General features: G+C 50.0%; 2 protein-coding genes across 3 annotated transcripts; one reads left to right on the forward strand and one right to left on the reverse strand.

Annotated features, from left to right (window-relative positions):
- The first annotated feature begins 335 nt into the window (after nt 1–335).
- LOC103544419 (insulin growth factor-like family member 1) lies at nt 336–1902 on the forward strand. Of its 2 annotated transcripts, XM_008511263.2 has the most exons (4): nt 336–416; nt 968–1021; nt 1126–1387; nt 1654–1902. In XM_008511263.2, exons 1-4 carry the CDS (start codon nt 392–394, stop codon nt 1661–1663), a joined length of 351 nt encoding a protein of 116 aa, XP_008509485.2. In that variant the 5' UTR covers nt 336–391; the 3' UTR covers nt 1664–1902. The 2 variants fall into 2 exon arrangements, with proteins under 2 accessions (XP_008509485.2, XP_070415648.1); XM_070559547.1 differs by lacking the exon at nt 968–1021 and having other exon boundaries at nt 378–416.
- Nucleotides 1903–9333: 7431 nt separating this feature from the next.
- On the reverse strand, nt 9334–18981 carry LOC103544421 (MHC class I-like protein MILL2). The gene is given in 8 exon segments (XM_070558045.1): nt 9334–11878; nt 12585–12721; nt 12840–13118; nt 14251–14478; nt 14481–14525; nt 14775–15038; nt 18445–18537; nt 18749–18981. Coding segments are annotated over 7 exon segments (1146 nt in total). The 5' UTR covers nt 18882–18981; the 3' UTR covers nt 9334–11878; nt 12585–12617.
- Between the last annotated feature and the right edge of the window lie 3194 nt (nt 18982–22175).

Raw genomic sequence — 22175 nt, forward strand, 5'->3', positions numbered from 1 at the left:
TCAGCGTCCTCCCCATACATTTCCCTTTCCCCGCCCTTGTTCAGCCTGGAATTTTCAAGTGTGTACAAACTGGTCTCGTTCACCTGAGTGCCTTGACTGCTGTTTAGTGAGCCCTGGGCAGGGGGTGTGAGGTCAGGGAGCTGACAGGCCCCCTGGAGGGACGGAAGATGTTAGCATTCAGGGAGAGTGAGGACCAGGCCATCGTGCTGGGCCTGGGAGGGAGGCATTTGGGGAGAGGATGCTGGCGGGGCAGCTGCTCCTGCCAAGGGCCCAGCGTGTCTCTGCAGGCCAGACAGGGCTTCCAATGACATCACCAGCTTTTCCGTAGGAATAAAAGCACCTACTCTGATCACTGATCTCCCCTCTGCTCCACTGCAGCCAGCCCACAGCCATGGCTCCCCGAGGCCGCATCCTGGGTAAGGAGGACCCCACCCAACTCCCACCAAGCCCATCTCCCATGTCCACCACCACCCCATCCTTACCTCCACCCAATTTCCCCCCCGAGCCCCAGGCCCTACAGATGACCCCATCAGAGGGGTGCCTGTTCCATATCCCACCATCGGCCCTTCCACATCCCTTATTCAGTTTCCAGAGTCTTGCCCAATGCCGTACGCATCCTGGGTTCCCACTCCAACAACGCCGGTGTCAGCTCAGCCCCTTTATGGCCTGACTGTATCTGAGCCTTCTGCTCTGAACGCCTCCCACCCAGGACATACTCACATTCTCCAGGACCCCAAACTGAGTTCTTCCAGGACTCCTGCCTGCGTCCGCTCAGCTTCCCCAGGCCCACAAGCCCAGGACACCTGAACACGGTGACCGGGTCCCACACTGGACTGCTCCTAACCTTCCCCTGCGCCTCACACAGGGCAGACACCCCCTCAGACCCTCCCCTGCCCCAGCCTGGGCTCCCCGAGGTGGACCCGTGGCTGCCCCGTCAGCCCCACCTCGTCCCTCTGCTCTCCCTCAGCTGTCTTGGCCGCTGTCTGCATCCTCACGCTCCTCTGCTCACACGGAGCCCCAGGTGAGCCCAGGACAGACACTCAGGGCTGCGGTGCGGCTCCCAGAGGGCCCCAGACTGGCACCCCTGCCCTGCTGCCTGGGCCACACCAGCTCTGTGTCTTCCAGTGTCCCCCATGGGCGCCCACCTGATGCTGTGCCAGCCGCACCTGACCTGTGGGGACAAGTTCTATGACCCTCTGCAGCACTGTTGCTATGATGACGCTGTGGTGCCCTTGGGCAGGACCCAAAAGTGTGGCAACTGCACCTTCAGGGTCTGCTTCGAGCAGTGCTGCTTCTGGTCACTCAGACCCCTGGAGTCCTTCGTGGTGAAGGTGAAAGGTCAGAGTTGCTTCTTGGCCCTGTCCCCGGATGACAGGCTTTGTCGCAGGTGAGGTCCCTCCCCTCCCGGGGATCAGGGGCTGCAGGGGGCTCTGGATGCCTGTTCTGTCCCTGATGCAGCCCCCCTGGCCCTGTCCACCTGCTCCAATCAATCCACCTCTCCCTTTTCCTCTCTCCTATTGTCTTTATTTCTCTCAGCCTCTTTGCTGTCCCTCTTGTGTCTCTCTGTTCCACTCCTCTGCCCAGGTTCCATCCGTCCCTCCATCTCTGTCCATCTGTCTCTTGCTCACTCTCTCTCTCTGTCTCTCTCTTCAGTGTCGGCTGACAGAGGACCAGATGACCGGGTGACCGCTGGATTCTGCTTCCTGAATGAGCCTGGGGAGACGGGCCTGGTGTAGACTAAGATCTGGGACGCGGAGGGGTTCTCTCGGGACTTGAGACGCTCGGACTCAGTGCTGTCTTCTCGTTCTTTCTCCTCTTTAACGCTCAGCCTGAATCCGTCCTAAGCAGGGGGACTGGTATCCTCTAGGATCCATGATTAATAAAGCTTGTTCCTCACATTTCCCTGATGGTGTGGCTGACGTGCGTCCTGCGATCATAATAGAGCCACAAGGGCCGGTCCAGCCACAGCGTTGGCCCCGTTGGGGAAGCATCTGTGGGACTCTCCATGGTTTTGTCGGCCCAGGAGAGCGTCTCAGGCTTCCTGCCCTGCAGCATCGCTATCGATAGGCTGAGACCCACACAACACCGTGCATCAGTTGGAAGACGTTTGGGTGGTTTCCAATTTGGGGACTGTTTTCGGCTCTTCTTTCTCGTGCAGTCTGCACTCCTGCAGTCTAGTCATGGTCGTCCTGGTTTGCTGATGCCCAGGCTGTTGAGCGACTGTAGATCCCACTGGGGGTGAGGCTTTTGACCATCAGCCCTCGTCTCCATTTCTCTGGCTCTGTATCTGGTGTGTCTACAGCACTCCATGCCCTCCGCTCCCCAGGCTCCCCCCCCTCCACCAGCTCCTCCCTTTCTGAGGGGACAAGGACCACACTGCTCCTGCCAGTCCTTTTCCAGCCAGGTGCAATTTTTATGAGTATAACTCCCTGAATTTTCTCTCTTTTAAAATTATCAGGGACCTGCCGACAATCTGCATTGGCAGTATACTCTTTCATAAACTGTAATATGCCCTTGGATTGTAAGGGAAATGTGCCGGAAGTCCAGACATGGAACTTAGGGTGGTAAGTCCCAAACTTGTGAAATCTCCAAGGTCATCATCTGCCTGTGTTTGCCTGCACCACTCTTGCCTCCTAGATGTATTTTCTTAGGTTCTTCTGGGAGAAGGCGTTGGAATCTCTCTTTGCACAGACCCGGGGCTGAGTTCAGTTTACAGAGAGAGTGGAGTTCATCTGAACTTGTGCATAATGTGGCCCCTTCCATGACATGTGCCCAAAGGCACAACACACAGTCACCCCAGCGTCCCCGTGTGGTGCACACCCCCCCCCCCCCATCTAGTATCTGTTGGTGGTTGCCCTGTCCCTATGGGAAGGTAGGATGACTCATGGACTTGGGTATTGCTGTATGTTTTTGCTGGTAGATTCCAGTTTTTTTAATTGAAAATTTTAAATTTTCCCAGTTCAGCAGTATTGTTCTGGGGCATGTCTGGAGTCCCAGCATGGAGCACGTCCAGCCCTGCAAGAGAACTTGCCAGTTCCTCCTCCTAACATGCAAAGAAGGGATCTGGCATGCCCATCCTCGTAGTGGTCACCTAACGCCCTGTTGCGGGTGGCAGAGATCAGGCCTGCAACCTGAAGCATGACTGGGACCCTCCCCAGGCAGCGTGCGCAGGCAGGCCCCCTGGCTCTGGGAGTCCCAGCCCGTCCTGAGTGATGACATCCTACATATCTGACTCTTTTCCTATTCGGCTGATACTCCACCCTGATACTCCATTGCATTCCTGCTTCTTTCCTGGGAGGGCCTTCAGAGACCTCATGCTGCCAGGAGGGACATTCAGCCTGGGACAAAAGAGGGAGCCAGTGCGGAAGCCGGTGACAGGAGGAAACATCAATTTCCTTCTCTGTTTCACACTCTGGAAGCATAGATCTGCTTGCATCATGCAGAGGCTGTGGGAACGTAGTGCCTGGGGCCTCTCCAGGAATGTCTGCGGTCAGGGCCTTCCTGCCCCTTCTGGGGTGGGGGAGGGGCTGGCCAGGTGCTGATGGAGAACGGGCTGGGACTAAGGGAGCCAGTCCAGACCATGTCTATGACCTGCAGTGGGGCCTTCTGTCCGGGTCTTCCTTGGACCCTGGAATGTAGGGGGGGGAATAGGCCCAGCAGGGGTTGGAGATACTCTGATTTCCTGTGAGCCCCTGAGCATCCTATGTGGGGGAAGAGACAAGTGGGCACGTAGTGGTGGCCATGGCAGCCCTGATCCTTGTCCTCGTAGAGCTCTGGAACCAGTACGGATGGCCAACTTGTCCCTGGATGGTGACATCAGAATGGACAGGGCTGGGATGGGGAACAAAGAGGCAGCTGGTTGTGGGAATTTTCATTTGGGGGTCTAGCATCTCCTGTTGGAGGCTGGGCAGCCCTTACTTGGGATTTATATTGATGTGCGATGGACGACACTCAGGCACCACCATGTATGAAACAAAGTTGATCACGCATGCAGGAAACAGCAACAGGACTCCCCAAGGAGCAGGGCTCCTGATCCGTCTGGAGGGAGGTCCAAGTGCAGTGAGGTGGGCGGCCTTTGGGCTAGGACTCTCGGGGTCAGAGCGAAGTTCCTGGGTGTGGGATGGGTTCACATGGTTGGAACCTCCTCCTGGTGTCCAGGGAGGAAGCGTGTCGGCTCTCTTATAGGTCTGCCCAGGTGGGATAGAAATGGGAGGTCAGGGGCTGAAGCCGTCAGGGTCTACTGTCAAAAAGAGTCTTGTCTTTATTACATGGAGATGGAAAATACTACCTGCAAATGGCTTCTGGGAGCCTCGAGGAAGGTGCAGGAAAAGGATCCAGACTCAGGACTGTCTGATTCCAAAGCCTCATAGCTATCAGCTTAGTGGCTCTCAGTGTCCACGGAGCCTGGCCCAGCCCCCGCTGCCCTCCCACCAGCACAGCCTCCAAGACCCCCTACCCCACCCTGCCCTGTCCTGCTCTCCCTCCTCTTTCCTGCCCCAGGGCCTTGCTTAACTGCCCTGAGAGACCAGGCTCCAGGCTCCAGCTGGGCTCCCCCCTCCTCAGAGACACCAACCCCAACCCTGCCCTGGGGAACGCGCTTCCCTCTTTGCACCCTGACCTTACCACCCTTTTTGACAGAGACAACCAGATCTGGGGCCCAGCCCACCCGCAGCCTCCCCAGGAAATGCCTGGGACTGAGGTTCTAAGAGCTGAACTATTCTCTTGGGAAGACTGGAGTGTACATCAGTGGCTCTTAGTAAATGCGCCAGTGAGCCCTGGGGCAAAGCCTTCTCCATCCCCGAGGTCACTAACCACGTGGCTGTGACTCACTGGGAAACAACCAAAGTGGCCGTTTGTTAGCACTAAGTGTGGGGTGGATTGCTATGCAGCAGGAGGTAACGAGACACCATCGAGGTGTCATTATTGACGTCTCTTCAGTCCACTGCTCTTTCCCCAGGTTAGACCCAGTGTCTGGCATACACCAGGGGCTCCACTGCGGTCACTGTCAACATGGCTTCCGACCGTGACAGTGCCCTCAGGCCTGACAATTGTGGGAGGATCTTGTCTCCGGTCAAGTTTTCGGGTGGTGGTCTTCCTGAGTCCCGAGCTGCCTGTCACCCTCCATCCTCTCGAGGGAGTGGACACATTTATCACACACGTTTAGGGAGCGATTATGTACTAAGTGCCATTCACTTTGAATTCTTTAATTCTCACATTAGTCCTGTGAGGTGGGGACCACGCAATCCCTGATTTATAGAGGAGGAAACTGGGGCACAAGGAAGTCACTCACTCTTCTGGGATCCAGACCAGAGGCCTCTCTGCAGAGTCTGCTCTTCCCCAGGACCCTGCCCAGTGTGTGTGTGTGTGTGGGGGGCTCCCACACGTCTCTAGGGCGCCGGCAGACTCCGTGTCCTGTGGTATTTTGGCAAGTCTCAAGCTGGCCCCATTCTGCATGAGACACTGTCGCCTCCCCCAGCCCGCAGTGCTGGACCCAGCGTCCTGTCCCCACTCCTGTTCATGGTTCCCCTTTCTCTTTTCCACTTTCCCTTTTGTGTTAGTTTTCTAGGGCAGCCATAACAAAATACCACAGGCTGGGCGGCCCACACAACAGAAATCTATTTCCTTACAGTTCTGGAGGCTGGAAGTCTAAGATAAGGTGCTAACAGGGCTGGTTTTCCCTAAAGCTTCTCTCCTTGGCAGTCTATTTGTTTGAATCAAAATCCAAATTGGGTCCAAACAGGGCGGTGGGGGAATTGGATGAAGGTGGCCAAAAGGTACACACTTCCAGTTATGACAGATTAGTCCTGGGGCTGTAACACGCAACAGGATGACCATAGTGAACATGCTGATGGCCTGTTTGAAGGTTGCTAAGAGAAGAAGTGGATCCTAAGAGTTCTCGTCACGAGGAAAAAAAATTTTTTTCTTTTTTTGATATCTATATGAGACGGATGTTAACTAAGCTTATTGTGGTAATCATTTCAAAATATATGTAAGTCAAATCATTATGCTGTACATCATAAACTTACACAGTGCTGTATGTCAATTATACCTCAATAAAAGCAAAAAAGGTAAAAAGAAAAAAACAAAAAACCCGAATTAGGTCCAGACATTGCAATTGGTTGATACGTCTCTTAAATACCTTTTAGTCTATCTGATACCAACTCTTGCTTTTTTTTTGAGGAAGATTAACCCTGAGCTAACTACTGGCAATCCTCCTCTTTTTGCTGAGGAAGACTGGCCCTGAGCTAACATCCGCGCCCATCTTCCTCTACTTTATATGTGGGACGCCTACCACAGCATGGCATGCCAAGCGGTGCCATGTCCGCACCCGGGATCCGAACCGGTGAACCCTGGGCTGCCGAGAAGTGGAATGTGCAAACTTAACCACTGTGCCACCTGGCTGGCCCTGATACCAAAACTCTTAATCTCAAGTGTGTGTGCCCAATCCACAGGAAGTCAAACACTGAGACATTGGTGCTTGGAGATGAAGAAAGTTTTATTTGCATTGGCCAAAGTGAGGAGGTGGGAGGATAGGTTCTCTCAAATCCACCTTAACAGGAGAAGAAAGTAGAAGATTTTATAGAGCGGCTTGGGAGGAGGAGTTTCAGAGAAACAGTGGAAGTCTGTTTCGCTCCCCATAAGCCCCTGGGCCATCTGACTTCTGGGCATCAATGGCAGCTGGGGGGCGGGGGTGGTTATCTAGTGATCCTTGAAGGCATTCTCTTTCTTCTGCAAAACAAGCTCATAAGTCCTGGTGACCCTAGAGTCACCCCTCAGGTTAAACAAGAAAACAGCAAATGGACAAGATTAACTTCTTTTCATAACAAGGTGGAAAGGCCATCTTATGGGATATTTACAGCAACCTCCAGGTACCCAACTTCAATCCCTGCCTGAGTCCAGCTCCAACAGAGTCCAGGTTCCTGAGGGATGAACGGCGTTGGTGAAGGGAAGGGAATGAGACTGCACACCAAGTTGGTGAAAGCAAGTCTGAAGTCTTTATTGTCAAGCATGCGTTTATATATATTTTGAGGATTACATAAGTGTCTGGGGTACATCTATTTTCTCCCCTAAAGAAGCTTGGTTTTTCTCCATGATATCATTTTAATTCCTTAATTTATTTGAGTCATCAACAATTTCTAATGCAGGGGGCGAGACTCGGTTTATGCTGAATGGAACAAGCCTTGGGGTAAAAGTGAGCCAAGGTACGTCTAGATCAGGCACATACAGGTCCCCACATCCTCTTATATAACTCCCACACTGAGACATCTGACCTTTGAATCCTCTTTCTTCGGCAGGGCCCTGGGCATGTTGAAAGAGTGTTAGTCAGAAGAGGGTCTTTCTTGTCTGTTACAGTGAGATTCCCCTTTCCCAGCAGATTCCCCTGGGTAAGCACAAGCGTCATGAAGAGAGCCAATACAGCAACTGGTGACAGCAGGTTGAGCAAGGAGGACCCTCGACCATTCCTGCAGGGGTGGCTTTGCAACTCTCGTGCTTTGTGTGCCCTGAGTGTGTCACTGGGCTGCGGCAGCTGCAGGACGGCATCCAGCAAATCCCCGCTGTCTTTTCTCCCTTCCTCATTCTTGTAGGAAGCGGGGCATTGACCATTCTGCCTACTTCCTGCTGAAAGGGAGCAAAGAGGAGGAAACTGGGGAATGAAATTTTTCAACCTGAGATTGAAAATACTCTTGGGCACTGAGTTGTATTTTGCATGATTAGAATTTTTGCATCTCATTCAACAGTTTTAGCACGACATCTAAAAGCACAGGTTATCATCAAATATCCAGCTGGAAGGCTAAGAATATAGACAACTCAAATTTTAATAGTCCTTGAAGAATAGATCTAATCTCTTGGGGAATCCAAGAGAACAGTCCTGAAAACCAGTCTAGACATTATAAACCAGAATTATCAAGGGGTCCTCATGGTCATGCACTGAATAAGGTTTGGGATGACATATCCAACCTCCAGAAAGATTACCTGCCTTTGCCAACATCTGAGAAATTCTAATAATCCCAATTTTCTTCCAGGCTTGGGGGTCAAAGTCAACAAGGAAGCATAATAGCCAGTTTACAGATGGAAAAGAAAAACCTCAAAGGCAATTCACACAACTAGGATCTAATATCTAATATCCACAAGTGTGTCTTTTAGTTTCTACTGAAACCTAATTTTTCTCTCTAAAATCACCCTCATTATGACCAAAGATAGCCAAATTAAGAATAATTGGTTGGTTTGTGCCAATTGTTTACATAAGTACAGCAAGAATAGCCATTGATCATACAGGCTGTTTTAAACCTGCTTTGCTGGAACTTTTTATAAGGAATCTCCAATTGAACTCATAAGTCCTCTTGAGGCCAGGCCAAGCTAAGGACTTGTCATCAAACTCTGCCTGCAATACCTATGTGTTTGAGTGAATCCTTCTCTTCTCTTGAGGTGCCCCAAAATATCGTGAGGTTCTTTGAGCTCCCAAGGAAGTGACCTTTTTTACTCCCATGGGAACCCTGTAAGCAAGGTGCCAGGCCAAGATTTCTAGGTGGCTTTATTTCATAACGTCAATCTTTTCCCTTGGTCATCTGAGCATATCTGAGTCTATGCATGTTTCTCTCAAATATGGCATTCCAGTCAAAGCCTTGGTAATATAACCAATGTTTCCATTTGTGTACCATTATAAGGAGAACACATTCTTACTGAATTTATGCAAATAACTATATTGCCATGAGAATAAGAATATTCACTCACTAAGAGTTTCTAAATTCTGGAAGGATCAGGTAGGGAGAAAAAGATAAATGTTTCAATTATGCTTACAACAGTATAACTTACCAAACTGCTATGAGTCATAGTTAGGTTAAGAGAAAAGAGAAAAAAGTTTTCTTTCTTTCTTTCTTTCTTTCTTTTTATTTTTTGAGAAGATTAGCCCTGAGCTAACTTCTGCTGCCAATCCTCCTCTTTTGCTGAGGAAGACTGGCCCTAACCTAGCATCCGTGCCCATCTTCCTCCACTTTATATGTGAGACGTCTGCCACAGCATGGCTTGACAAGTGGTGCCGTGTCCACACCCAGGATGTGAACCCGTGAACCGTGGGCCACTGAAGCAGAACATGCACACTTAACTGCTATGCCACCAACCAGCCCCCAAAAAAGGTTTTCTTAAATCTGAAAAACAAAACATTAAAAAATCAGCAATATTTCAAAGGAAAAAGTCACAAAAATTAAAACCATTCTCATCAGTTCATTTAGTTCCATGGAATCAACACTTTATCTTTTCTTAGAAGTTTCAAGAAGTCTTCAGTTTTTCCATTAGAGTTCTGTAATTTCTTTCTTTCTGAAGTTTCATCTGTAATTTCTTTTTTTTTTAAAGATTTCACTTTTCCTTTTTCTCCCCAAAGCCCCCTGGTACATAGTTGTATATTCTTAGTTGTGGGTCCTTCTAGTTGTGCGTAATTTCTTTCTTTGTTTTATGGTTTGGAAGTTCATCAGAAGGCAGTATTCTAGAGAAAATGTCAGAGTCCTTTCCATGAATCTCTCTGAAGATGAGGCATGCCCATTTCAATCAAACCAACAAACTTAAACAAGCTTTCACTTACCAAAGATCACTTACTTTAAGGCTGTTAAACAGAGCTCTTAATTTTGGCCACACCATCTGGAGGTAGAAAAATATCTCACATTGTACAGGTTCAGGCAACTCTATTGACTTCCTTTAGTACATTTAATTAACATTGTCTGAAGGGTAGACTTATATGCTGCTTTACAATATCAACACTGGGGGAATGTTTCCCCCAGGGAGACAGATGTCTATCCCCATAATTCAATTTATAACACAATCATGAAAAAGACATGTAATCACTTAATTCCATCAACTCTAATACCTCTAATCATAGCTTTCACGAGGACTTCATCATCATCAAGTCTTAAGTCTTATAATATTGGGTAGGGGAAGCATTCCCAGCCAGACATAACATCCATTTTAAAAAAAGACTCAGGCAAAATTGATATAATCTCCTTAATAAAATTAGTTGAAACCTTTCAACCTTTATAATCTTATCAATACTTATACTTTTACATTTTTTTCAATTTAATTGTAGCCTGAGTCTGGGTCTTAAAGCTAGTCATTATTTATTTGTATTTCCTTTTTAGTTTGGTCTTTTCATAGGTACCAATAAAACAATTACGATGAGAGCTCTCTGAAAATTCTTCTAGGGGTCGGCCTGGTGGTACAGCAGTTGAGTGCACACATTCCACTTTGGTGGTCCGGGGCTCCTTAGAGGAGGAATGGCAGCAGTTAGCTCAGAGCTAATCTTCCTCAAAAAAAAAATAAAATAAATAAAAATAAAAATTTTTCCAATTTATAAGTTTTTCCAACTATGGATCCATCATCTGGCCATTTTCTCTAGAGTCTAAAGAATGTTGTGGCCATGTGGTTTTTATAAAAGAATATCATCTTTTCCCTTTTCCATGGGCTCGAAGCTAAAAGTTACCTAATTTTGGAGAATATAGGTGGGGGTCAAATTACCGTTCCCCAGAGTGAGTCACACATAAGATTGCATACATAAGATTGCACACATAAGAATGCACCCACACAAAATTCAACTTCTGAAAAATACAAAACTGAAAGTAGACCAAATGTGTTTCTCCGCTCCAAGCGAGTATTTCACCAAGGGTGACTAACACCAGTGGGAAGGAGAGAGCGGCAGGGGGAGTCCCTACAGCAGAGAGACCCGGGCAGCTTCTGGGAACCACTGACTGCTCAAATCCTCACTGAGGCCATGCAGCCATGGGCACGAGACTCCTGGCTGGCTCGCCAAAATTGATACCAAACCTCTTCATCTCAAGTTCCCATGCCCAATGCACAATGAGCCAAACACTGAGACATCCAGTGCTTGGAGATGGAGAAAGGTTTATTCGAATTGGCCAAAAAAGATGGTGGGAGGATAGGTTCTCTCAAATCTGCCTTGAGAAAGAAGAAAGCAGGAGGTTCTATAGAGCTAAGGGGCGTGGGAGGAGGAGTTTTAGAGAAACAAAAGGGTAACCCATACTTCATTCCCAATTAGGCCCTGGGCAATCTGACTTTTGGGCCGGGTGTCAAGGGCAGCTGGGGGCTGGTTATCTGGTGATGGCAACTTCCTGGAAGCCATTCTCTTTCTTCTACAAAACAAGCTCATAAATCCTTGCGACCCTTGAGTCACCCCTCAGGTTAAATGAGAAAACAGCAAATGGGCAAGATTCACTTCTTTTCATCACAAGGTGGAAAGGCAATCTTATTGAATGTTTACAGCAACCCTCAGGTAGACGGCTTCATACGGATTCCCTCTCCATCTTTCTTGTTTGTGCATTTCCTGGCAGTTTATTTAGTGAAGGAATAAGGTGGTTTGTCCTGTAGTTTTCCACAAAGACAGTGCCTTTGCCGGGGGCCTGTCCACCACGTGGTTGAACAAGATACTCTGTTTCCAATGAATTGCCTCCCATTTCCAGGAAATCGATGGAGAGACGTCAGGGCTGGTACTCTGTCCTTCCACCAGCAGGCGCACAACATGCAAGTGTCTCTCAAGTGGCCACGTGGGTGAGATCCATTCATTCACTCAGGTCACAAAATAGTAATAAAGTAATTCTGTCCTTTTTCCTATCTTTATTAGAAAAAAGGGCAGAATTCTATCTTTATTATCTTTATTTTCTATCTTTATCTTTATTATTTGAACTACTTCTGTAAAGAAACATCTCTGTTTCTCAACTAAGTGTACATCCTGAGGTCCGATTCTTTTGCAAAAGTCAGGATAAAAGGTTGATTCTTTTTTCTTCTTCTTTTTTTTTTTTAGCCAGTTTTCATAATGCACACCCGGTCCCTTCATCCTGTAAGCAGGAAAGAGGGCTTGTCTATTCTTCTCCTGTTCCTGGAGGAAAGAAACGTTGAAAAACAAAATCCAACTGAGAACATTTTAAAGATCTTACTGGCTTCATTCGACGATTCGTGAACCCCACAGTATCCAGTCTAGCAGATAGAAAGCTGTCCAAGGCAAGAGACTCTGGAGGCAGCAGGGAGCAGGACGGGGAAGTTAGGCAAAGGCAGGTTGTTACTACAAGGTCACTGCTCAGAGGATGGCAGCGGCCTATCAGGCAGACGGCCTGACTAGTGCTGAGCAGGAGAGTCCTGATTGACCAGTTTAAGATTCCATTTCTGGGAGAGCCGAAACTGTCATTAAGTGAAGCCTTGCTTTGGTGACGATGTGGGGCGTAGCATGAGCGACTCTATTTGGGGCCTGTTGTCTTGTTTTTAAGAGAAGAGAGTGGGCTGGCCCGGTGGCCAAGTGGTTAAGTTCGTGTGCTCCGCTGCAGGTGGCCCAGTGTTTCATTGGTTTGAATCCTGGGCGCGGACATGGCACCGCTCATCAAACCACGCTGAGGCAGCGTCCCACATGCCACAACTAGAAGGACCCACAACAAAGAATATACAACTATGTACCAGGGGGCTTTGGGGAGAAAAAGGAAAAAAAAAAACAATCTAAAAAAGAAAAAAAAAAAGAGGGAAGAGAGCTGTCTCCACTCACGACCCAGAGAAAACTCAGGTCCATCCTCCTCGCTGTCCCATGTGCCTCTCACCTGGGCTCTCACATCCTCCGTGTCCTTCCTTGTCTAGGCTTCGAGCACCACCAAACACAATGCAGCAACGACAGCGGACACAGTGAGAGGAGCAGCAGCAGAAGCAGCATCATGGACAGCCCTCCGACCTTGAGGCCCTGGAGGTCACCATGAAATGGGCTGTGGTTACACCGGGTGGGCCCTTCTTGATACGAGGCTCCTACACCGACTCTGCCTCCAGACCCCTGGACCCCGAGGGCTCCCCCAGTTCCTCACCAATGACTACAGGGACCGTGATGTTCAGCTTGTGGTGTCCCACATGGCAGGCGAAATTCTGCTCCTCTCTGGGGGAGATCCGAGTGGCCACCCAGGTCTGGTAGGTCCCGTCCCCACTGGGCAGGATGGCCCTAGGCCCAAAGGTGCCCTGGTGCATGGGCTCCCCATCCAGAAGCCAGGTCAGAGTGGCATCTTGAGGATAGAAGCCAAAAGCCCGGCACCTCAGGATGATCCTGCCCACCAGGTTTTTACTGTGGGTCACAGTCACGGACGGGGGAGCTGGGGAGAGACGAAGCAGAGGGCAGTGAGGCCGAGGATGTTCCCTCCTTGTGATGTGGGGAAACCAAGGGCAGGAACTGGCCAACCCTTAGAAATCATCTGTGCACATTCGCCCCCAGGCCCCCCTGCAGAGAGGCTGTGTCCCCAGTGGAGAGAGGACTGTGGGAGGCCCCCCACGCTGCTCCAACAGCCCCAGGACCCTACAAGGGTGTCAGGCCCTTGCCCACCTGGAGAACCTGAGAGGAGAGGAACTCCCTGCTCTCGGGGGCCAGCGGGTCCACCCGAGGATGCTCGGCACACAGTTCTGAAGAATTTATAGGCACTGATGGGACCAAGGGGCTGCTCTGGTCTACAGCGGGTGAGAAGCTGCCCTACGTGTGATGTACCTCCTTCTCCAACAAAATCGGCTCCCCATGCTCCAGGGGGTGACGCAGGGGCAGTCCCCAAGGACGGCCAGCTGGCCCTGCAGCCTGATTCTTTTGTCCTGGGCCTTACATTCCTCTGGGGACCTCTGGTTGATTATCCCCAAACTCCCCCGACCCCCGACACACACACCAGTATCCACTCTTCCTTCTTATTTGCTGCCACAAGACTTAGACAAATAGGGACCTTCACACTGGACTTTTCTAAAAGCAGAAGAGGAACAAAAGTGGAATGACCCTGGTCATATGATTCTGGGTGGTTTGGGTTTGAATGCGTGACCCTCGCTCCAAGGCTGGAATATTCTGTTCTATCTTAGCTCCCAGCCGGGTTGGCCCCATCTTAGGGCCTCCACCAAGGAGTTCAAACCTAGATGTCTCCTCTCCTCAAAGTCAACATCCCAGAGAATGAAGATCTTGGAAAGAAGAAGTTTCCCCCTCTGGCCTGCCTGTGGTCTGAGGTCTAAGCCCCAGGCCCTCACCAGGCAACTCTCTGTTTCTCCAGCTGGTGGACCAGCAATGGGTCCAGACCACTCACCCACCCACATGGATGTGGCAATAGGCTGTGGCATTCTCCCACAATTCAGTCAGAACTCTGCACCTAACCCAAGGCCAGGGCAGGACAGCCACTCAGAGAACAGCAGGAAAGTTCTTTTCCTTGTAGGAGCCAGGGGCAGACTCAGTTCGTGGACCCTCCCGCCCAGGGTCACTACCTGTTTTCTCCAGGAGGCCCCTCCAGGAGGCCAGGTACCTCCAGAGTTGGGCAGGACAAGTCACATACAGGAAAATCTTAGCCAGGTCAGCCCTGGGGCCTCGGGTCTCCCACAGCTTCTTGATGTGCTGGGCTGAATGTGCATCCACCGTCCATGTGAGGGTCTCTGAGTCGAAGGTGAGGATGTCTTGCCCATTGTAGCCCAAGCGCCAGAAGCCTCTAGTGCTGGGTCTCTCTGGAGCTCACAGCCCAGTGTGGCCTGGAGGGAATGAAGGCCTGGCCCACCCCAGGCAGTGACCTGTCACCTCACTGGCCCTGGCCCTTTTCACCCAAAAGGAGTCCAGCCCAGAGGGGTATGTCATCTCCTCCACCCAAACATGAGGTACCTGGTGTGGTCTTGGGGTGGGGTGCCTCGCCTCTCTGCACAATTCCAGCCTTGGGGTACCCTCCCCTCCCCTAGCTGCAGGATGAACAGGTCAGGGACCAGCCTCAGACCCATGTGCCCCTGGTCCTGCCCCCACTCACCCTGGCCCTGGCCCTGCTGGCCCATGATCTCTGCCAGCGTCAGTCTGAGTTGCCGTTCCTTCTCTATCAGGCCCTCAGTCTCTCTCTCCCAGGTCTCAGCTCGCAGCTCTGTTCTGATCCCAAGACCCCGGGGTTCCGCCCTGTGACTCTCGTCATCATAGCGCATGAAGAGCTCATCATCAAAGTATCCCAGCGCCAGGAACTGGGCCTTCCCAGGCCCGCCCGGGGCCAGGGCCACGAGGTCGTAGCGGAGAGTGTGGGTTCCTGAGGGAGAAGGACACGTGGGTGACTCGCCCCACCAAGCTCAAGCTTTCTAACAGCTGCCTCCGTCTTGAGATATTTAAATCAGGCTATTCTGTCCTGACCCATCCCAGAGGTGCGTGCGAGGAACCAAACAGAGTGTTGTGTGTTGGACAGGATGAGTGAAAGAGAAGGTCAGACAAAAAGGGTAGGGTGGAAAGAGATAAGAGAGGCATTCAGAGGTGAAAGAGGAAACAAAAGTATATTTGAGCAGAGAGCCAGAAGCAGAAATGACTGAGTGATTACGGCTGCTCAAGGCAGGAGGCTGGGAACCTCTGAGAGGCAGAATAGAAACCTCCCGTGATCCTTCAGGACTGAGAAGAGAAGAACGGCCAGGCTGTCAGCTGAAACCTCTGAAGGTCACACTGCCAATTACGGATCTTGCCAGAACTGTGACCTTGTGCTGACCCAGGTCCACCCTGATTGAATTGAGGCAATAAGGCCCTTGTATCGTCTGCTGAACTGAGGCAAAGAATAAACCTTTCCTGGGCGGAAGAAAACATCAACGGAAGCCAAGACGGGTGTATCGCATGCAACGTCCAGGATACAATGAGAATCGGGAGCCCCCCAAAGAGGCAGGAACACAAGACTGGTAAACAGGAACGGGAGAAGATCCCAGAGAATTGGAGCCAGCCTGTAAATGACTCCGATGTTGGTATTCGCAGAAAAAAAAATTTAATGTTAATATGTTTAAGAAAATAGAAGAAAATGGGAAAAATATTTGAAAGAGGATTTCACCAGAGAATTGAAATGTATAAAAATAAAATGGGAATTCTACAAACAAAATACACAATAGCTGAAGTTTTGAATTCCCTGGATGGGATTAGCAGTAGAATGGACAGAGGAAAACAGGATTAGAGCTGGAGGGCGGGAAATGGAATATACAAGGACAGAAGCTCAGAGAAATATGAATGGAGAAAAAGGCAAGGCTAAGAGGGTCACACGGGCGACCCTCTCATCTATCTAATTGGAGTTTCAAGACGGAAGAGAGAAAATGCAACCCCGGCATTATTCAAAGGGATAACAGCCAAGAATGTTCCAGAACAGATGAAAGACATGAAGCCCAGATTCAGGAAGCTCGGCAGGCTTCAAGCAGGAAAACAGCAACAAAGCCCCCTGAGAACATCACGGCCAAAATATTGAACAGCCGACACAAAGAGAAACACTGAAAATAAAAACACCCAGAGAAAATAAGACACCCTACTTTTAGGGAGCATTTTATAAGACTGTGAGAGCTGACTTCTCAACAGAAATGATGGAAAGCAGAACACAATGAAAAGACATCGTCCAAGCGTTGAAATAAAATCATCGCCAACTTGGAAATCTATAGCTAGTAAAAATACTACACTTTCAAAAGGAAGGCAAAGCAAAGACAGTTTAAGGGGCTGGTCCGGTGGCGCAGCAGTTAAGTTCGCACGTTCCCCTTAGGCGGCCCGGGGTTCACTGGCTCGGATCCCGGGTGTGGACATGGCACCGCTTGGCAAGCCATGCTGTGGCAGGCGTCCCACATATAAAGTAGAGGAAGACGGGCACGGATGTCAGCTCAGGGCCAGTCTTCCTCGGCAAAAAAAAAGAGGAGGCTTGGCGGCAGATGTTAGCTCAGGGCTAATCTTCCTCAAAAAAAGACAGTCTAGGGCCGGCTCCGTAGCCGAGTGGTTAAGTTTGCGCACTCCACTGCGGTGGCCCAGGGTTTGGATCCTGGGCGTGGACATGGCACCGCTCATCAGGCCACGTTGAGGCAGTGTCCCACATCCCACAACTAGAAGGACCTGCAACTAAGATATACAACTGTGTACAGGGGGGGTTTGGGGAGATAAAGCAGGAAAAAAAAAAAGATTGGCAACAGTTGTTAGCCCAGGTGCCAATCCTTAAAAAAAAAAAAGAAAAAAAAAAGACAGTCTAAGAAAAAAAACTGTGCATAGTCACTGCTATCAGGTCTTCACTAAAGGAAAAACCAATGGGCACTCCTCAGGCAGAGGAGGTATTATCCCAGATTGACAGAATCAAACGCAGGTGGGAACACCAAAGAAAAATTATGTGAGTAGATGCGATGGATACTGAAGTTATAGAATCATCATTCTCATGTTCTGTGGAATTTAAAACATATGTACAAGTAAAATTTATGACAGTAATAATGTGAGAGTTTAGCGGGGCGGGAAACGGAGTTTAAAGGTATAGTGATATATGGGAATTGTTAAAAGTAATCATTAGTACTTGACTAAAATTCGAATTCATATTCTAATCTCTAAAATGACTGCTGTGAGAAGAGTAAGAGATGTACCATTAACAAATTAATAGAGGAAAAAAATGGAGTATTGAAAAAGCTAGATATCCAAAAGAAGGACAAAAAAGGAGAAAAAAAGGAACAAATAGGTGGACTAAACAGAAAGCACAGAGCAGATGGTAGATATAAACCCAAACATATCAGGGATTACGTTAATGTGAGTGCCCTAAAAACCCCACTAAAAGTACAAGGTTATCAGATATGTTTAAAAGAAAAGCCCACAAAATTAAATCATGTTGCTTATAAGAGTCACGCTTTTAACACAAAGACCTCGGAAGCCTGAAACGGAGAGGATGGAAAATTGATGCAAATGTAAGCTCTGACTAAGCAGGCTGACGTTGCTCAGAGCATCTGATGTTAGCAGACCCTACCCACCCTGCGGCCCCTCGGGCGCCCGCCCCATTGCGTGGACCCCAAATACTCCCCCTCCCCTACCGCGGCTCCAAAAAACGTGCTTCCCCGCGGTTCTCCTTCCCCCAAGACACTGCCCCTTCACGAGGATCCCCCCCCCACCCTCCCATCCCTTTCCGTGGCCGCCCACAGACTCCTTGCTTCTTCCCACACTCGCTGCGCGTTTTATCGCAGCTCCCACGTTGCCTCCCCCAGACTCTCACCTGCCTCCCTGCCATCCCCAGAGACCCTCACCGTCTCCCACCACGGCCCCCCAGGTACTCACCTGGCTCCCTGCGGACACCCATCCACACGTCGTCCCCCAACGGAGTGCCTCGGACACTCACCGCCCCTCTCTCCACGTGTCTCTGGGGGTCCATCACCGTCCTTCCCGCCTGCGCCTTGGCTCGGACCCCAGACACTCACTTGCCTTCAGCAGCAGAGGTGCCCCGGGAAACACCGCACCCACACCATCACCCTGCGGATGCCCGGCAGACCCCTCTCCCCGCCTGCATCTCCCCCTCTCCGCTCCGCTGCGCGGCTCGAACACTCCTGCCCTGTTCGGCAGAGCTCCCTGCACGCTCCCCCTCTGCCATCGGTGGGCTCCCGCTCTCTCTCCCGCCAGCCCCACACAAAGCCTGGGCCCCCCTCTGAAGCCCAGACTCCCTGTCCCCCCAGCACCGCCCAGGGGCTCACCAGCGTGAGACCCCCGCGACTCCTCCAGTAGCAGCAACAGCAGAAGCAGGTGGTTCAGGGGTCTGAGGACTCCCGGGGCCCCCATCCCCGTCCCTGTCCAGAGGTTCGGCACACAATTTGAAACCCTGTTTTCCGGACGTCCCCTTTCACTTTTGGTTTTGTAAAGACTAACGAACGGCCCACGTCACCTCCCTCGGAACACTTTCCAAGGACCCCCACCTCATCTAGAAGGCCATAAGCTCGGTCCAGGATCCCAACTATGTACCTCAAAGGGAAACCGAGGACGAAGGACTTAAAAATTTACCCGGATTAGGATGAATCCGTGCCTGCGCCCACAAGGTTGTGATAGGAAACAAAGCAACCAAAGTTTCGGAGCTGCAGCAGCTGCGCTGCTGGTGAGAGAGGAACTTGCTGACAGCTCTCCCTTGGCTGAGCATCTGGCGCAGGAGCTTTGAGAAGACAAAGTGACTAATCCTAAACTTTACGGGTCACAGACTAAAAATCCACCGCATGCAACACATTGCACGTGCCCCACCGCCGAATTTGCACACGCAACCCATGATGAAATATGAAAGACAGTCACCCCTGTGCAGAGGACTCAGAACTGTAGCCCCCAAGGCCACATGCTCCCCTCCCCGTCTTCTTCTCACAGTATTCTTTGGGAAAATGCTTAAAACGCCAGGTAAGCAAGCCAACCTGTCACCAGGAAAAAAGAATAACTTGTTAGCAGAAAATCTATGTCCTCTGCGCAAACCCTTCCTTCTGTCCCAGATAAAGAGGTCACAGGTTTTCTTAGATTCCTCAGGAATGTGACATTCAGCAGATCTGCCACAGAGGGGGCCTGAATTTTCTGCGGTCATCCATCATCTGACATTTCTGAGCCCCCTCCCAACTCCGTTTGCCTTATATATATCATTTCCAAATTGGTTCTCCTTTAAGATGGGTTTCTTTAGGACAATAGTTCAACATCTTCCGATTTGCTAGCTTATCACTTGTCTAGCCACTTGCCCAGTTGGGCAAGCAGTGCAGGATATGTGATGCTGGTGTTGATGTGGATTAAGTCTGCCCCAGGTAGAGAAGCCTAAGGTGACCTGGCCTACATGCTGAACTATATGACCCGGTGGATTTTTATGGTATGAATTAGGGCTGTCCCAGGGAGAGAAGCCCAGGGCATCCTCACCTACGTGCCGATCTGTATGGCCAGATTCGTATCTGAAGTTATACGACCACACAATAACCAGACCCCAACTGCACTGAAATCATTTAACGACTTTTTACATCATCTTTTCTTTTTCCAGTAAAAATAAGTCACGTACCCGTGCCTTCTAAATTTAGCCCTAACCCTCAACTCAGGGCAGCAGCAGGAGCTCTGACTGCCCATGGGTCCTGTCCCCACGCAGCTGCCCTTCACTGCCCGTGGGTCCTGTCCCCATGCTATTCCATACTATTCTCTAAATAAAAGAGGCCTACTGCCAGACCTTGAGAGTCCAAGAAATCTTTCTTTCGACTCTTCGGCTCGCTGACCCCGCATCAGTGTCACATGGTGACTTATGCTCAGGCCCTGTCTTTCTGAGTCTTAGTGTCCAGTGGAGAACACAGGCCACTCCAGACCCTGATGACCTAGAGTGAGCAGGGCTGGATGGAGTACACAGGGGGTCAGGGATGTCTAGCTGGAGGAGAGAACATCTGAGCTGAGATTTTAAGAAAGAGAACCATGACTATTTCAGAGAGGTTGGGCACTGGGGGAACAGAGGGCAGGCAGGGGGAGGGGGCAGCAGGGGCGGTCACTTTGTGGGCCTCCTTGAGGCCTGTGGGTCTTATCCTCAGTGGACTGGGAGTCACAAATGGGTCATAAGCAGGAAACAGAAGTGGTTGGATTCGTGGACCATCCCCGTGTCTTTCTGCTGTGAGGGGGTGGACGGGAGGGTGGAGGCAGGAGGCAGGAGGTCAGACAGGAGGCTGCTGTAGCAGAAATAACCGTGCAATTACCAGAGCCATGCATTGCTGGAGTCCAGCTCCAGCAGAGTCCAGGTTCCTGAGGGAGAGACGGAGTCAGCGCAGTGAAGGAGGGGACGTGAGACTTGAGTCGGTGCAATCAAGTCTGTCTTTACTGTGCACAAGTGTCGTTTCTATATTTTTCAGGATTAGTACAGAAACATCTCTACAAATACTCTCAGAGAGATAAGGAAGTACAAAGCAAGTCTGTCTTGACTGGTTTTTTACAGCATTTTTATATCTTTTTTAGCAGGGGATAAATATAGCAGTACAGATGTTCTTGCAGAGTAAACCAAAAAGCAATCATTGATTAAGCATAATCTTACAGGGAACAGAGTTAACTTTTAGTGGGGCAGAGGTTAACTATCTTTTCCTGCACAAAAGCGACTTCAGCAATTAAGAAAAGACCTCTACAATGTTCTGCCAAACACATGCAGGGAAACAATACACTTTTCAACAACTAACACATGGAGGAACACTCCAATCAACCACAGAGGAAGAGGTACATCCACTCCCACCAGGGAAACTGGGGGAAGAGCAAAACATCAACCAGAAGGAGGCAGCTGCTTTGATCCAAATACTCTCTTCAGTACAAACCCCTCATTAGGGAAAAGAGTTCTCCCACTATCTATGTGCATCAGGGGGAGCTAGCCCCTTGTGATATTCTGAAGGCTTATGCAAGTGGTCACATATTTTTCTCAGTACCAACCCCGCGGGGGGAGCATGCTCTTTTCTCTAAAGCGGCCATCTGGAAAATTACAGCATGAGTAGGAAAATGGGGTATAAGACAAAGGGAAGAAAAACAAGTTTTTAAAGTTCAGCATAGCTTGGGGAAAGGCCGGCTCTTCATATTCTCACGGAGGGGCGCCACGCACCCCTCGGCTCTTCTTGATCGGCTGGACCCTGTCAAACAGCCGATCAAATGCTGCCTCGGCCCCCGGCACTGCATGTCTGAGTTCTCTCAATGGGGAGTGGGGGCAGCACACGCCCCTTCCAGCACCATATCTCTGCCTGCTTTTTGAGCCTCCTGTCTCTGTAGCTGGGAGTAAAGCAGTGGTTTCCAAACCTCTAGTAGGTTGTTAAAAAAACAAACAAACAAACTGAGTAGTGCTTAACTGTCCGGTTTTTAAAATCTGGAAAAAAAAAAGGATTAGAAAATAGAATCGTGTGTGCACGACACAGAATCTTATCAATTATCGTTTAAAGAAACTTTTTCTGTTTTTTTCTTTAAAGATTTTACTTTTCCTTCTTCTCTCCAAACCCCCTGGTGCATAATTGTATATATTTTTAGTTGTGGGTCCTTCTAGTTGTGGTGTGTGGGACGCCGCCTCAGTGTGGCCTGACGAGTGGTGCCATGTCCGAGCCCAGGATCTGAACCTGTGAAAGCCTGGGCTGACGAAGCAGAGAGTGTGAGCTTAACCACTCGGCCACAGGGCCAGCCCCTTAAAAATTTTCCTTTAGATTGCATGCGAGCCACATAAAGTTGTAATATCGGTTCAAGCCCAGGGATGGAGATAGCTCTAGCCATGGCCTCACTGCCTTCTTTCCTAAGAGTCACTGACTTAAACTACCCATCCAGGATGGGGTCCTGCTGTCATTTCCTTGGTTCCAGGTGTTTCCTGGGGAGGTTGCAGGTGGGCTTGGTACCCAGCCTGGTTGTCTCTGCTGTGAATAGGGTGAGGTGGAGCCTGGAGCCAGGGTGAGAGAGGGGAACCCGTTACCTGGGGCAAGGTTGA

Source organism: Equus przewalskii, chromosome 9 (genome assembly GCF_037783145.1).
Source record: "Equus przewalskii isolate Varuska chromosome 9, EquPr2, whole genome shotgun sequence".
NCBI classification, from domain to species: Eukaryota; Metazoa; Chordata; class Mammalia; order Perissodactyla; family Equidae; genus Equus; species Equus przewalskii.

Excerpts from the sequence above, each read along its gene's own strand:
- LOC103544419 (XM_008511263.2), top strand. The coding sequence starts at position 392 with ATGGCTCCCCGAGGCCGCATCCTGG. Across the intron at positions 417-967 it reads TCCCCGAGGCCGCATCCTGG|CTGTCTTGGCCGCTGTCTGC; the intron begins GTAAGGAGGACC and ends GCTCTCCCTCAG. Across the intron at positions 1,022-1,125 it reads CTGCTCACACGGAGCCCCAG|TGTCCCCCATGGGCGCCCAC; the intron begins GTGAGCCCAGGA and ends TGTGTCTTCCAG.